This window comes from Dichotomopilus funicola, assembly GCF_033296635.1.
Source record: "Dichotomopilus funicola strain CBS 141.50 unplaced genomic scaffold C8A04scaffold_13, whole genome shotgun sequence".
Taxonomy (NCBI): domain Eukaryota; kingdom Fungi; phylum Ascomycota; class Sordariomycetes; order Sordariales; family Chaetomiaceae; genus Dichotomopilus; species Dichotomopilus funicola.
In genome coordinates, this window is record NW_026944034.1 from 1,184 (window position 1) to 16,413 (window position 15,230).

The 15,230-nt window shown below is 54.1% G+C and overlaps 4 protein-coding genes across 4 annotated transcripts; all 4 read left to right on the forward strand.

Annotated features, from left to right (window-relative positions):
• Positions 1–319: 319 nt before the first annotated feature.
• Positions 320–1,591, forward strand: C8A04DRAFT_35491 (ras family-domain-containing protein; the record flags this gene model as incomplete). The annotated part of the gene is made up of 8 exons (XM_062783194.1): positions 320–348; positions 521–552; positions 651–677; positions 779–858; positions 933–955; positions 1,021–1,049; positions 1,104–1,361; positions 1,431–1,591. 8 exons carry the CDS (start codon positions 320–322, stop codon positions 1,589–1,591), a joined length of 639 nt encoding a protein of 212 aa, XP_062639045.1.
• Positions 1,592–5,889: 4,298 nt separating this feature from the next.
• C8A04DRAFT_35492 (uncharacterized protein) lies at positions 5,890–8,744 on the forward strand (the record flags this gene model as incomplete). Its single annotated transcript, XM_062783195.1, has 2 exons — positions 5,890–8,532; positions 8,655–8,744. 2 exons carry the CDS (start codon positions 5,890–5,892, stop codon positions 8,742–8,744), a joined length of 2,733 nt encoding a protein of 910 aa, XP_062639046.1.
• Positions 8,745–10,651: 1,907 nt separating this feature from the next.
• On the forward strand, positions 10,652–11,867 carry C8A04DRAFT_26417 (uncharacterized protein; the record flags this gene model as incomplete). The annotated part of the gene is made up of 2 exons (XM_062779919.1): positions 10,652–11,580; positions 11,645–11,867. 2 exons carry the CDS (start codon positions 10,652–10,654, stop codon positions 11,865–11,867), a joined length of 1,152 nt encoding a protein of 383 aa, XP_062639047.1.
• A 1,390-nt stretch (positions 11,868–13,257) lies between these two features.
• C8A04DRAFT_10386 (uncharacterized protein) lies at positions 13,258–14,384 on the forward strand (the record flags this gene model as incomplete). The annotated part of the gene is made up of 3 exons (XM_062776562.1): positions 13,258–13,404; positions 13,441–14,111; positions 14,171–14,384. The coding sequence occupies 3 exons, from the start codon at positions 13,258–13,260 to the stop codon at positions 14,382–14,384; spliced, it is 1,032 nt and encodes a 343-aa protein (XP_062639048.1).
• Between the last annotated feature and the right edge of the window lie 846 nt (positions 14,385–15,230).

Genomic DNA, 15,230 nt, shown 5'->3' on the forward strand with positions numbered 1-15,230 from the left:
CACGTTTTTTCGTCCCCTTTCCTCTCTTTCACTCCAGTCCACCCCATTCCGCTCCCCACCTTCCGTCCCAAAGGTCCCGTGTGTCCGTCCGCCGGCCGGGTTTTCTTTCTGCATGTAGAGACCTTTGGCTGGTTTGGTGACCGCCGCCGGAGCCCGTCACAGCACCCACCTTTTTGGCGTCACTACGAAGAGCTGGTGCTGCGCGAGGACTTCGTGAGGAGAGAACCCGGGGACAGGGGAAAAAGTGACTCTCAGACGAACCCTCGCAGGCCGTGTTGGGTTTTAGAGACTTACTTGGGGTGGCGCAACTTCAGGGACAATGCCGTCAAAGTACAATTACCAGCCTTGGTGAGTTAAGAAACCCCCTTTTTTCATTTTTTAGGTTTCGAGGTTTCGTCCGATCTTGCGGACCGATATTCGGGCCCCTTCCACCCCCTGGCATTTTCCCCACTCCTTGACTTCCGACGACAGTTTCAGTCCCAACACACATATTCTTTGCTAACACCTTCCTGCTGCGTAGTCGGGAATTCAATGTGGTCGTTCTCGGTGCAGGTGTGTTTCTGCTTCCTGGCTTGAAGAAACCGTTCTTCCCCGCCAAGACCTCCCATCACATGCAACATCAACTGACATTGGCTCTCTGCTTACCTAAGGTGGCGTCGGGAAGAGCTGTCTGACTGGTACGTGTTCCGGCTTACTTTGTTCTCGCCTTTCCCCCCACGTTTTTATAGTACTGGTCTTTGTTACACACCCCCCACCTTTCCATGCTGACAGACAATAGCCCAATTTGTTCACAATGAGTGGATTGAGAGCTATGACCCCACAATCGAGGACTCGTACAGGACGCAAAGGGCTGTTGATGTAAGTCCCAGGTCGCCAAGAAATTTTGGTGGGGTTGAGATTACTTGTACTGACTTGCATGTTTCTTTACGTAGGGTCGTCAAGTAATGTTGGAGATGTGAGTTTAGGAGTACCTAAAATAACACTCATAAGCACGGAGCATGTCAACTAACACCTTGTTAGCCTCGACACAGCTGGGACGGAACAATTCGGTTCGTGGCATTGACAGTAAATCCCCGAGAGTTGTAATGCTGACTGAAAGCTAGTTGCCATGCGAGATCTCTACATGAAAACTGGTCAGGGGTTCCTTCTAGTCTTTAGCATTGCCTCGAGAACCTCGTTCGAGGAGCTGGTTATGCTCCGCGACGATATTATCCGGATCAAAGACGACGAGGACATCCCGATTGTCATTGTTGGGAACAAGGTCGACTTGGAGGAGAACCGGGCGGTCGACCGGGCCAAGGCTTTCTCCCTTTCCCAACGATGGAACGCGCCCTATTATGAGGCTAGCGCCAGGACACGGAGTACGTACTTGCAGAATATTCCCAGAAGGGATGAGAGTTTTTGCTGACAATGTGTGTGCACGTGGATAGCCAACGTCGACGAGGCCTTCATTGACCTTTGCCGGCAAATGTTGCGCAGGGACGACAGCCAAGACGACGCCCGCGACGACCCATACCCTCTTCGAGGGGATGATCCGACGGCTAGGAGACGACGGAGGAGGAAGCGGAAGGAAAAGTGCACGATTCTATGAGTCCCGCCTTGCCTTGCCTTCTGCCGCCTAGCTTTGCCTCACCTTGCCCGTTTCTAGTCGCTGGGATGGGCTGAGGTGTGGTGGTTTTCGCGCCCCTGCTGGGCACATGTATGAGCTATGAGCACCGAACGACCTATGTGCATGCCCGTCATGATGGATATGACCCCTTAGATGTTGAGGGTATTTGTTGTATAACTTCTAGCGCTTCATTGGCCCTTATTTACCTCAATGACTTATTATTGTTATCGGCGGCCTCACTTGTAATGCGGTCAGTTTGTGGAGCTCCCTTAACATTTTGACCAACCATCAAAAAGTCCCGTGTTTTATTTCGTCGAAAAGAAATCAAACGAGTTGCTTCAACGGGTCAAACGGCACCTAGATTGCCGACGTAAACCCGCAGAGTGCCGATCCCTAGTTCCTGGCGGAAGGTTGTGGCGCAGAATCCGGCTGCGGTCGAGTGCGAGGCATCCAACTCTGAGGCGGAAACATGCTCCAACCAATATCAATCGATACCAAAATCTCTGCCCGATCGCCACTACCGATAGCCGTGCCGCAACATTACTGGATACTAATCCTGTGCCGCAGCTGAGGTCAGCTAGTGCTCAGGTGATTTGATAGACGCGTCGCAGGTGGATCATTACGAGTGATTCTGGGGAGTCCTGGTGAGGGTGGTTGTCCGATTTCAGTCTTTGCTTGTGCCAGAGTTTCGTCGCCTTGACAAACAAATCTGCAACGAGTCACCACGGAAAGTTTCGGTTTCAAACCCCTCGTCTGATGTCTAGTGGGTGGTCCCTCTTTCCCGCCGATGAATGTCGAGGTTTACTATGTACGGAGAAACGTGGGATTCCATGTCATTGTTAGTATTTAGGATTCATACTAGTACGGTACTCGAGCGTTTTTGGGACGAAATATGCGACCTGTCTAAATTGACTGTATCGATTTCTAGATTGACGGAGTACATCGGTACATTGACCACGCAACTCCCATAATCGTGCACATCCAAAACACAACGCAAACCAACTACAACAAAACTAAAAAACAACCTACGCGACTCATAGTATCGCGATTATAATACAATTCTTGACACTGGAACGTCTAAAATCGCAACAATCACGATAAAATCATGGAGGTATGTTTGGGGTCTATGTATCTTGAGCGAGGCGAGGGGACTTTGACTTCGCCTGGCGCCAAAAGTGGTTAGGCGTGTTTGTGATCTGCAGGCCTCTTTCCTTGTTCGGCCAATGTACTCCGTCAATCTAGAAATCGATACAGTCAATTTAGACGCGTCGGAAATATGAGACTAGTGGGCGTAGGGTTTGCTTCAGAGCAGGGGGCATGAGTCGTGATGGGTTGAAAACATGCTCTCAGCCTGGAAGGGAGTTTTGCACGGCGCATTTAACGGCTCCCTGGGATGCTTACAAAGATGTAAAAAGGTCATTATGTATCCGTACGATGTAGTTCTGTCGCGCCAGTTTTAAAGGACCGTGGTTGGAAAGTGTCGCGTTTCTTGTTCGCTTTCCCCCACAAGATCGACACATTCAACGGTTTCTCTGAATGCTCATGAGAGAAAGGAAACGGGTTGAACGAGGGTTTCTTCGGGTTCAACCCCACATTGATAATGACCCCTGCTCCTGTGCCTGACTAGCCGTTGAGCCGGGGCGGCTTGTGGGGTTCTGCGAATGACCTGCGCTAGTGTTTTCGATTGAGCGACGACTCCACCCCTTTTATCTGCGCAATTGGCCAACCAGGACCGCGGAACACAGTGTCCTGGCCACTTATTGTGACGGAAACCACTTTCAAGAAATGGCAGAGAACACGTAATTTCTTTCTGAAAGCGCGCGTCTATTTCTGCACCCGGCATGGTAGACTTTATTTATTAGGGGGATGATAGGAGGGAAAAGACGGGAAAAGAGGACATGTGGAAGGAACCTCCGTTCGGGTGGAGCTTTCCGAGGACTTGTGGTGCACAGACATTTCCAACAAAGAATTTCGGTTTTGTTTCGGGGGCAACCCCGGACAACTTGAGACCACACACATGGAGTCTCGTCCCTCGAACCCCCTCGCCATCGCAGAAATATGGCGAATCATTGCGCTTCTTTCAACATCGCCTTAAGAGCCGCCGTTATTCATGGAGGCACCGCGGAGATGTACCCAATCCCTTCGACTGTGGCAACGCCAACTTTTGCGTCTTCCTCCACGAAATCTTGAGGAATTGTGAGGCCCCTTTAACTAGTGCCATCATCATCAGATGAGTTCCTCCGTCGGAACTCGGAACCCGCGCATGGTTTCGTCATCTTCAGGGCAGGGCGCTCGAACCAACTGTGGAAGTGCGGCTCAGACGCGGAAAACAACCTTGAACCTTCGAATGTGACGCTATCTTTGGTTCCTGAGTGGTCCGTTGCCCATTGAGCAAGCACATGTCCCCAGTGCTACGTTCATCCTTGTCGACCATCCTTCATTTCTGTCTTTTCCTCAACCAAGGTCGTCTGGGCGCTCGAAGGGGGGAGGGAAGTGGATTGTGTGGCCGACGCCGTCCCCAAGGACACCTGCAAGGGGCCACCCCGTATCACATCAACTCCGCGCGGGGCGTGGTGTGTGTCAACTCCGGCAACCTTTTTTCTTTTTTCTTTCTGTTTCCCCGGTGTTGTGTCTGCGACGCACATATCTCCCTTGCGCTTCGGTGGTTGTGGTCTGAGTGAGCGATCCGGTGGTTTTGCAAGGAGAGTTTCTCTAACCCGCCGACGGCCCGTCCTTTTCTAATCTTGACTCTCCGAGTTGTTCGTCTTGACGACACCAGAACCTTGCCCTCGTTCTTCTTCTTCCTATTATTTTTTCCTTCTCACCCAATTCCCGCTCGGACGACGACGCCACCCATCTTCTGGCGCCATCAGCATTTGTGACCATCCGCTCGACGGACATAGGATTCGAACGTGGCTAGCACCAACTCTAAACCATCGATTGCCGCTTGATGCTTGTCCATATACAAGAACCCCCCCTCGGCCCTCGGTTCTCCCGAACGGGGCGTGCATCCTCCTCTACGACGACACGGCCTAGCTCAGCGCATCGCAAGGGCGCTGCCTGATGTTCTCTTGATCACCAGCCTCCGACGCGGTTACTTCTGGGCTGTACTGGGACGTGCTGCTTGAACAGGCCCTAGTCTTCCGCCGTTCTGAAACGGGAACCGTCCGCGCACTTCTGATACCCCGTCTTTCTCGTAGGTGCATTTTCGCTTCAGCCCTCTCCCTCTCTTGGCTTTACCCCTTAGTCACGTACTACATGCAACCCATCGTGCCTATCACCCAGCCCCTCGGGCTCCCGTCGGCCCTCAGTGGCTGGTGAAAGCGCGAGGAAGGGAGCGTTCAGCAAAGAAATATCCTCAAAAAGATGGTTAAATCCATCTTTGGATTTCTTAAACACGTATCCCAGCTAGGCCGGAGATAGAGGCTTGACGGGCAGGCAGTGATTGGTGTTCAGGAAGGTTCACGCGAACTTGTTGAAACGCCTGCCATGGGCGTTGGCGTCACTCGGCGAGGCAGTTCAACACTTTTGCAACCCGGCTGTTTACCCAGTGGCTTGCTAGCTGCGGCCGTGGGGGAGGAGTAACCCTCCCGGGCTACCGCTGCATTGGTCGGCTGCTCCTGATCTAGCTATTTTGGCAAAAGGCCTTTCAGGAACCATGTTACACAGACCGGTTTCCAGGCCCTGTCCCCCTTTACACCCTACCTATCGACGCCGTTTCGTACCTGCAGCTGACCATCTTTTGACAGACACGAGCCATTCCTTTCTGTCTTCGCACAGTCGAAGGCCATTGGCCTGTCAACACACGTCATTCTCTTCTCTTTCTCTTTGCGCCTGCTTGTTTTTGACCCTACTCAGCTGGTGCTGTGTTACATGCTGGTCTTTTTTATTACCCTTAGTTGGCATAGAATTGTGCGTTCGTTCGTTGTTTGCCACTGGATACAGCACACACAACAACCCCGTTCCACGACCTTAGCTGGCCGTTGGGATCCACCGTTTGTCCGACCCTGTTGTTACGGTTTGAACGTCTGAAAAAGGGTACCGACATCACGCTCCCGATTGTTGAGCGGGTCCTAGACTCATCTGCGAGTTCCCTCCTGATACCGGAGCCTTCGGACGCGACCCCACGCCGCAGCAGCCTCAGCCATATGTGCCTCGAGCAGGTCCAAAGTGAGGGAGGATTTCCAATTCTTAGAATAGGGAAGAGAAGTATTCAAACGCATCGAATGTGTCGCGGCACAACCAGGTTTATCTAAATGAATTCTCGAGATGGGAGAGGTATGGACCGACCAGGATTAGGGTCTGTGGCGAGGGCAAGAGAGCGTGCGGCCGCAGGCCTCCCAAGAGAAGCCATTCCGCCAGGAGAACCTCAAATGGCCCGACCATCGGCTCCCCGTCAACAACCGGCCGGGTCAAGGACTGGGATACCGAGAGACGCACGCCCACATGCGCCCTTCCCGTTGCAAACAAGAGATGGACAAATTGGGGTTCCAATTTCGAAGCCGACACCAGCGCCACAATGGCCGTTGCCAGAGTCCATCATAACGCCCATTGAGTCCGATGGTGAGCCATTTCAATCTCCAGGGCGCGGGCCGCCGCCCCAGCGACCTCCACGACCAAGCCAGGTTCCTTCTATCTTGGACGCTTCCAGGGTACAGGACCATACACCGGTGTTCCCGTATCGGCCGCGGTCTGTGAGAGAGTCTACCGGAAACGAGTTACTCCCAGTTCCAGAAACACCATCCACCATGTCCCGACCTTCTACCCTATCATCGGTTGGGTCGATCCCAGATTTTCCGCTCCCGGCACAAGCATCCCTCACGCCATCACGAAGAAGCGTCAACCTTGGCCCGCCACCTTCTGCCCGACGAGGGGCTTCGTCATTCTACTCCAACGCCTCGTTCGTCTCTCCGATCCCCGAAGAGAGCCCACGATCTCGCTCTCACTTGTCATTTGCGTCGAGCGCTGCGATGCCAGATAACTGGGGCTCTCCGTCACCGGGGCCGAGCCCTGATTATCCAGATCCAATTTATGGCGAAGCGATTTCGGAGGAGCCGGGATACGGAGACGAGGATGCTGAGGAGAGCCGGCTGGTGAGGAACGCGAGCATAGGCAAGAGAGCGAAACCGACCCTAGTAACGCAGGCCGCTAGTCGGGGGATAGAGCCAGGGGACCGCGAGCAGCGGCCGGCGCCACAGCCTCTTCAAGGCCCGTTCAAAGATGGGACGGGCTACTTGGAGAATTCAAGCTCGTCTGGCACGATCCCAATAGCCGCAACGGTACCCATCGGGTTGGCCATGACCCCCGATACCTTGCTCAACGCCTATTCCTCAGCAAGCGCCGATGATCCGTCGCTTCCATCATCCCAGCGAGACACACCTTCGCCAAACTACAGTCACTTCTCGGCCATACGGCGGCCCCCGCGCCTAGACATGGAAGCAGTGCGCAAAGCCGAGGCTAGAGGAAGCCTGACGAGTCTGCCTGACCTCATTCGCCGCGCAACGAGACTGGCGGCAAGTCTGGAGAAAGGCCGCCGGCCGGCGAGTCGGATGAATGATTTCGACGGCCTTGACGGCCTCCCCGACTATGACTACGATGGGGAGAAGCACCAGTCGGGGCTCTCCGACATGCTTGCGGCGTTCCCCCCTCCCGCGCATCTAGCACCGGCCAACAGCAACGGCAACCGCCGCAGCTTCCGGGACAGCATTCGAGAACAGGTCCAATCGTGGCCTCTCCCCCTTAATCTTAATCGCACCCCCAATACCTCGCAGGAGGCTGTCCCGACAAGCAACGCACGATCCCTCGGAAAGGAGAAGAAACGCAGGTGTTGCGGCCTCCCCAAGTGGGCGCTCATCTTGCTGGCGGTTATCATTTTGATCGTGGTGGTGGCCGCGATAGTGATTCCTGTGCAGTTATTGGTGGTCCGCAAGCAAGACAACAACAAACAAGCGGAGACTCTCCAACAGTGCCAGCAACAGCTCAAGTGCGCAAACGGAGGAACCAACACTTTCAACCAAGGTGTTTGTACGTGCGACTGCCCGAGTGGTTTCACGGGGCCGGACTGCACAGCGAACGACAACGTGGGCTGCGCAGCCTCCCCGCTCACCAACTCAGACGGTAACAACGTCGTGGTCGGCGACGCTATCCCGCGTCTTATCGACCAAGCCCAGACCAACTTCTCCATCCCGCTGTCCACCTCCGACGTTCTCGCCAAACTGAGCCCTGAAAACCTCAGCTGCTCGGCCCAGAACGCGCTGGTCACCTTCGACGGCCGCGCTACCCGCGACGAGGATTCCACCACCGCCAACGCCAACGCCAACGCTCTAGCCGCCCAAAGTAATGATGACCACGACGACGACACTCCCTCGCCCGACGCCATCAACGACGCCGCTATCGTCGACGGCGTCCTCTACACCACCATCACCATCGTCCTAGCGCCCTCGACAACCTTCACCCTCGGCCGGCCACAAGCCACCAACGACAACGACGGCACCTCCTTCTCCACCACTTTCACCAACGGCTTCGCCACCACCCTCTCCGTCTCCCACGGCAACTCACAGAAATCAACAACAACAACAACTCGCCACCCCACCGCAACGAGCATGGCCACAACAACCATGACCGTCAGCGCCACAGGCACCAACATGGGCGGGATCGGTAACAACCCCCCCAACCCATCCGCTACACCATCCTCTGGCCTGGCCATCGACGAGCAAGTCCTCGATTTCGCGCGCGTGGCCGTGCTGTTTATCCTGCAGGAGGAGAGCCTGAATGAAGCGGAGACGGCGCAGATGGCGCTGCAGCGGGTGTTTAGCAGCGGGGTCGGGATTGGGGAGCAGGTGGCGAGGAATGTGACGGTGGGTGGGGGGCGGTCGGTGGATTTGGTGGAGTTTGTGATTGATTTGGGAGGGGAGAAGGGGAGGGTTGGTGGTCGAGGTGGGGATGGGAATGGGAATGGGAGTCCGGCGGCGGCGATGATGAGGGTGAGAGCTAGAAGCGAGAGTGAGATATCGGGAGGAAGGTTGGTGGGGACGAAAGGAGACAGTGGAGGACCCTGGATAAGGCGGAGGAGAAGAGGGTTGGGGAGGTGATGATGGCTTTGGCCGTGTCTGCTTCCCTACGAAAGGGGCAGTAGAAGAAAGGGGTTCGGGTTCATTTAATTTATCTTTGTTTGGGATTTGGGACAGGTCGGTGGTGAATTACCTATACCCTCATGGGACGGATGGTCGGTTGGATGGATGGATGGATGATTTTATGTGGAATGCACCGGCTGGTAGGCCTACAAGAGAAGGGAAACGGGAAAGGGAATGAGAAAGGGAACAGCGTCCCAGCATGGGCTGGCGGACTATTTACTCGCACGGGATCTGCGACTTATCTTCGTGCTATATACATTTTGTATGCCTTTTTTTCTTTGTTATTTGTTGTATATAAGACCAATTGAGTTCATACCACGAGGCGTAGTACGCTAGGAGATAAAGTTTACGTTTTGAGTTTCCTATTCCGCGTGCTAAGGAAAAATTTGTAACCCATTGCGATTACATGCACGTAGCATGCAGCCCTATGATCGGGAAGCTTAGCAGGAGGGGTGCTGATCGGCCCTCGGGTTGAAGTGTGAATATAATTAACTAAAGCCCATACTTCGCACACTATACTGGATGCTGCAACTGCGGTTCAGATGAAAAGATGCGCGGCGTCTCAAGCAGACGGTGTTGTTCAGACGACCATGCCGCTTGAGCTCGGTACACGATAGAACCGAGTGGACCTCGAATGTTGTCTCCATCCTGGGTCCGCGTGTGAGATCCACCACATTTCCGGACCCGTCGCAGTTTGGCATGGGGTTTCATGTGATTCCATTCAGACCCTGAAAAAAAGAAACGGTCACTACGTCATGCCTGACGATTGACTTCGTTGTCAGTTACCGTCATCGCCCAATTGGGAAGGAGGCCAGGCAGCTAAGCTCGGATTGGTACTGCCTAGGAGCCTGGCAAGGCCTGGTAACTGACTCCTTAGCACCGCGTCGTCAGCGCCGAAAAGGCAAGAGAATCAAGAGAGGATGGAGAGAGAAAAGAGAGAAGAAGGCGCGCGACACAAGAAACGACGGTCAGCGGATCCGGGCAATCCATCGATTGGTTCGGACTCGGCAGCCCGTGGTCGCTCCGAGACAAGGGCTCGAGGCCCGGACCAGCCCCCGGCCTTGGTGCCACGCTCCCATGGCGACCCCTCTTTTGGCGCGGGCGGGAATGACCTGAATGGGGCAGGGCGGCAAATGGGCTGGAGACTGGAGCCTTTGCGGCGTTTCCATTGAGGGATTCGAAGAGAGGAACCCTTTAGGCTGCTGGACTTGGGGGTTGGGGGATGGGGAGCGTGCGGGGAAGTCTGCAGCGGGATTTCTTTTTCGTTGTCCCTTTTTGACCGCTTCCCTTTTCGTTAGGTAGGTTGTTTCCGGAAAAGGGGGACTGGACGGAAGGGGAGTTTGGGGATCACACGGTTGGGTTGGACTTGTCTCGCTGCCCGGCCGGCGTTGGTGAAACCAGCGGGCGGTTTGGGGAACCGCCTGAGCACACCTGAGCAGGCCTTGTGGTCCGTTTGGCGCCAGCAGTGGCAGACACCGATCCCGTTACGGGAGGTGGGGAAAGAAACATCCAGGATTTTGTCGCCTCAGGCTGCGATTACGTAGTGGGTGGGCGCTTGTTCAAGAAAGCTGTCCCCTGTCGACCTTGGCGGGCCCCTGTTCGCTGACGCCACCGTCTCGCACCGGGACGTCCGGGACCCAACAAAGGCCATCATCCATCGGTAACTAACACACACAAAGTGACCAACTCGCCCCAACCAGATTCCACATTCCTTCTCTAACTTTCCAACCAACCCACGAACCATCGAGGAACAACTTTCATTTTCTCCTTATTTCCTTTCCGTTTATTTTGTCAAATCAAACCTCCTGCAAACTACATTATAGCCGCGAAATTTCATTTTCGGCGGATTGATTGAGTTCACCCCACACAATACGATACGATACCTACCACACACTCTGTCCACATCGTCATGTTATTAAAGCCCCTCACATTTGCGGCGGGCCTTTCCGCCCTCCCAGCCGCCCGCGCTTTCCTTATCCCCCCGGAAGTCAGCAATGCCGACATTCAGATTGCCAACACTATCCCGGATGTCGGCTCGCAGGTTGCCGAGACCCAGGTCGTTGATGTCGAATGCCCCGGATGCCCTATCCTCCTCACCAGCCGTCTTGGCATGAGCAGGCAGATCAAGATCGACCGGCCGAGCCATCTAGAGTTGGCCTTCTCTATCGACCATCAGCCCGGCCAAGATCGCCTTCTCCTCAACGGCTTCGAGTTGTACCCCGTCACCGATGTGCTTCACACAGCGCTGACCGCGCCACAAGTGGTTGAGCGTGGGCAGGAAGGTGGGGAGGAACCGAAGTTGGAGGGCGTCAAGAAGCACCGGAGGATCACGCCTCAACCTCAAAAACTAGGGTTTGCCATCCGTACATCACCGCCCCAGAAGGACGCCGAAGGGCAATTCGAGTTGGTAGAAGTAGACATGCAGATTATCCAAGTCGGCCCCGCTTTCATCGACGACATCCCCAGCATCAAGGTCAAATTGATCAAGGACCACGAGGGACGGCTGCTCATGTCGCAGATCGACAAGACCGAAGCCAACGAGTTTGCCAAGGCCATCGGGAGCAGCAGGAAGGAGTTTGCTTCCGCTATCTCTAGGTGGCTCGCTCTCGCCCGTGAGAAGGTCAAGGGTTTCAAGGGCCTCAAGGGTTTTGGCCACTGCCACAAGACTGCCGCCAAGCCTGCTCACTTGGTCGAGGCCCCTCACGCCCATGCTACTCACGATGCCAACTGGCGTGCCAACTATGAGCAACACCGCTGGAGCAAGTTGTTCAAACACATGGCCTCCCACATCCTGCTTCCTGTTCTCATCGGTATCGTGGCCGGTGTCAGTGCTAGCTTGTAAGTTGTTCAAACATCCCTCATATTATTCTCACCGCAGTGGCTAACCATAATAACCCCTCAGGATTGGCATGGTTGTCGGAACCGTCGTCGTTTCCGTCTGGCGCTTTTTCTTCCGCCGCAACAGCAGCACCCACGGTCGCCGCCGCCGCCACTCTTTGCGCAAGGCCGCTCGCCAGGAGGCCGCCTATTCTGATGAGAAGGCTGGCTTGATGAACTACCAGGACGAGCCCCCCGCTTACCAGCAGTCGGAGGAGGAGACGTTGATCGAGACGGCGAAGATCTAAACTCAGGGAAGAAGCGGAGGATGGCAAAAGGAAACCAGCAATCGTTGTGGGCTGGTTCGCAAAACGGGGGTTTGGTGTACGACCAGGCGATGAAAACGAAGCCAACTGCGGCGGTGGATTTTCCTTGTTTGTTTCCTTTGGGTTGGCGGATGGGGTTATCGCTGCGGGCGTTGCAGGGTTTGGCTTGGCTTTTTCTGGTTTATCAGCGACAATTGGGAAGCTTTGGTTGGGGATCTGGGAACATTGGCGACTGGGCAGGCCTGATCCATCACGCTCCTTTTATTCAGGAACCCCCTATATTGGGGCATGAGTTATGTTTCGGTTTGAAAGACCGGTTTCCTATTATTTCCTTTTTTTTCCTCAAGCTCAAAATACCCACATCGTGTACGGACACGCACATTCCTTTGACGTTGGAGACGTCGAGCAAATGGAGGGACCACTGTGCTGGTACCTCAGGCCATGGTTCATGGAATCAGGCTCGTTTTTTTAAGGAGCATAAGCGGAAAATGAAGACTGTTTACCTTACTCTGGTAAATTTCGAGGCTGTGAAATTGGACAAGAGGCTCACTTTATAACTTAGTGGAACTACTTTTACAGCTTAGCAGAATTATCGATCATCCGCTTTACCAAATCGCCAGAGATTGAGAGCACAATCCGTGGATGCCATAATCAGGAATCATTACCTGAAGTAAAACAAGACGTTTAAAGAGGTCTCCTAAGCCATCAACGTATTTGATAAACGACACGCCATCAAAACTTATAACATATAGCTCCCCGCCATATTCTTACCAAATATCGGGCCCCGACCTCGTTCCGCTGTCATATATACTATGGAGGGGCGGATGATCGTCCCCTTCCGAAGATCGGCGTTGCGGACGAATCCGTCGTCCACGCCACACAGGCGGGAAGCAGTCCCTTTGGGAGGATCCGAAGGGTTGCAGATCCATAAAGGGCTGCCTCCCGTTAACCAACAAATGCAGGTCAAGAACATGGGAAACCAAGAAAAGTTGGAATCGGAAAGACGGGAGGGATGGATGCGGGGCTCCGTCCTTCCTTTGCAGATTGGAAGTGGAATTTGTTGGTGGATAGCGGGAGGAACCGCTGTGAGTTCAGGAATGGCGGGTCGCCCAATGGGCCGCAGGGTGCATGCTTCTTGCCCCACCCTGGATTGAGCAGGCGCCGCGCCGCGCGCTTTGGGCTTTTCCTTTCCCGCCAAGCGCTCCCCGCCTTTAAAACCGGCAGAAAAAAAGTTCCGGGATTGTTTTGGACTTTTGGAGGTTTGGATTGTTGGACGAAGAATTGACTTTTTACGACACCCAATTCCCGTTTCTTTTTACATTTCTCCTTTTCTTAATTCTTCTACTTTATTACAACGTGAGCTGCATTGGCCATGGGCAAATCATCTAGGAAAAGAGAGCGCACTGAGGAGGATGGCGCCGACAGCCACGACGCCAAGCCGGTGGTCAAGAAGAGTAAACTCGACAGCGCCGGCAAGGCAGAGATCACCAAGAAGAGCGCCAAGGTGAAGGAGGTGAAGGTTGAGGAACCTGCGGCCGCTGAAGAGGCATCTAAGCCTAAGAAGGAGAAGAGAGAGAAGAAGGACAAGAAGGAGAAGAAGGAAAAGAAGGAGAAGAAGGAAAAGAAGGAGAAGAAGGAAAAGAAGGAAAAGAAGGAAAAGACGGAGAAGAAGGAAAAGAAGGAGAAGAAGAAGAAGTCCAAGAGTGAAGATCTCGAAGCCTCTCCCAACTCCGACAAGCCTGCCGCTATTGCGCCTGGGGGGCCCAAACCGGCAACGGAAGACGCCGTCAGCGGTGTCAACGGTGCGAATACCAGCCACAAAAAGAGCGACAAAGACAAGAAGAAGAAGAAGAAGACCAGCAAATCCACCGAGCCAGAGCCCGCCGCCGAAGCCCCTACCACAGCACCCCAAGAAGCAACAGCTGATAACGAAGAAGACAACAACGAAGCCAACGGCACCAACGGCAAGGCCAACCGCTTCATCTGCTTCGTCGGCAACCTCCCCTTCACCGCAACCGCCGACACCGTGCGCGCCCACTTCGCCACCTTGCAACCGATCTCGGTGCGCCTGCTGACCCAGCGTGACGACCCGTCCAAATCGCGCGGTATCGCCTTTGTTGAGTTCGGCCGGTACGACCACATGAAGACATGCCTGGAGAAGTTCCACCACACTGAGTTTGTTGACGGTCGGACTGGCCAACCGAGGCGGATTAATGTTGAGTTGACGTATGTCTCCCATTCCTTCTTACTTACCGCGTTACTGACGTTTTCTTTCCCCACTCCAGTGCCGGTGGCGGCGGCAAAACCTCCGCGCGACAGGACAAGATCAAGCAAAAGAATGCCAAGCTCAATGAGGAGCGAGCGAACCGCATGGCGCGTGAAGAGGAAGCCAAGCAGGAGAAGGCGGCGGCGGCCGGGTCGGGCATGACACAGGAGCAGCGGGACCAGGACGCGATACACCCGAGCCGGAGGGGCCGCGTACCATTTGGAAGAAATTAAGGGACGGTATAAAATCAGGCGTTGGGGTTCGAGGTCGGGGGGGATGGCCTCTTGTAATGTGATGTTCGTGCTCGGTGGTACGCTGTGTGTTGTGTGGAGATGCATAGAATCCGAGATACCCAACAAAGGTTCAGCAGCGGCGGGAAGGAAGATGGAATTTGTTGCGTCTTCCCTATCTTTTCGCGCGTCACATTGTGCGAGTGATGAACAGAACGACAACGTTCAGTAATCAAAAGGTCCATGGTTCGCATTCTCAACTCGCAAGTCATCAATTCCGGTGCTAGATTCAATCAATATCTTTATTCCTCGTGCCGTCAAATATAGAGTCTCGACCCGAGTTACCTCCAGCGAAAAAAAACAACAAGCCAAGGGGGGAACTGGGAAATACGCAGACTGGAAACATATTGGCTTGAGCGGACGATGCAAAAAGGAAGCCCAATTTGTGCAAAGGGCAAAGACATTAAAAACTCAGAACATATTTAAAAATATCGCCACCGCGAGGAACAGCAGCAAACCTATCGGAAAGGCAAGGGACTATCAAACCAGCATTTCAAATAAATCCCATGGTCCGCTCAGAAATCACCATACGAACGTGTAAAGACATGAAATTTGCCAGTGATTAGGGGGTTAGAATCCCACGCACGTGTCCTTTGCCCAAAACACGAAAGCTCCCTCCTTGTTTTGTTGTTCGCAACTTTGGGGCCATCTGTCAACTTCGTGATCATCCCCGCAGAGACGAATAGCGCCAAGTGCCGATCCAAAACTCGGGGGGTGGGTGTCGTCGTTGGGGCGGAGATAGCGTGTCCTCTGTCTGGGTATAGGTGGCGGTGTACATTATGGGGTCGC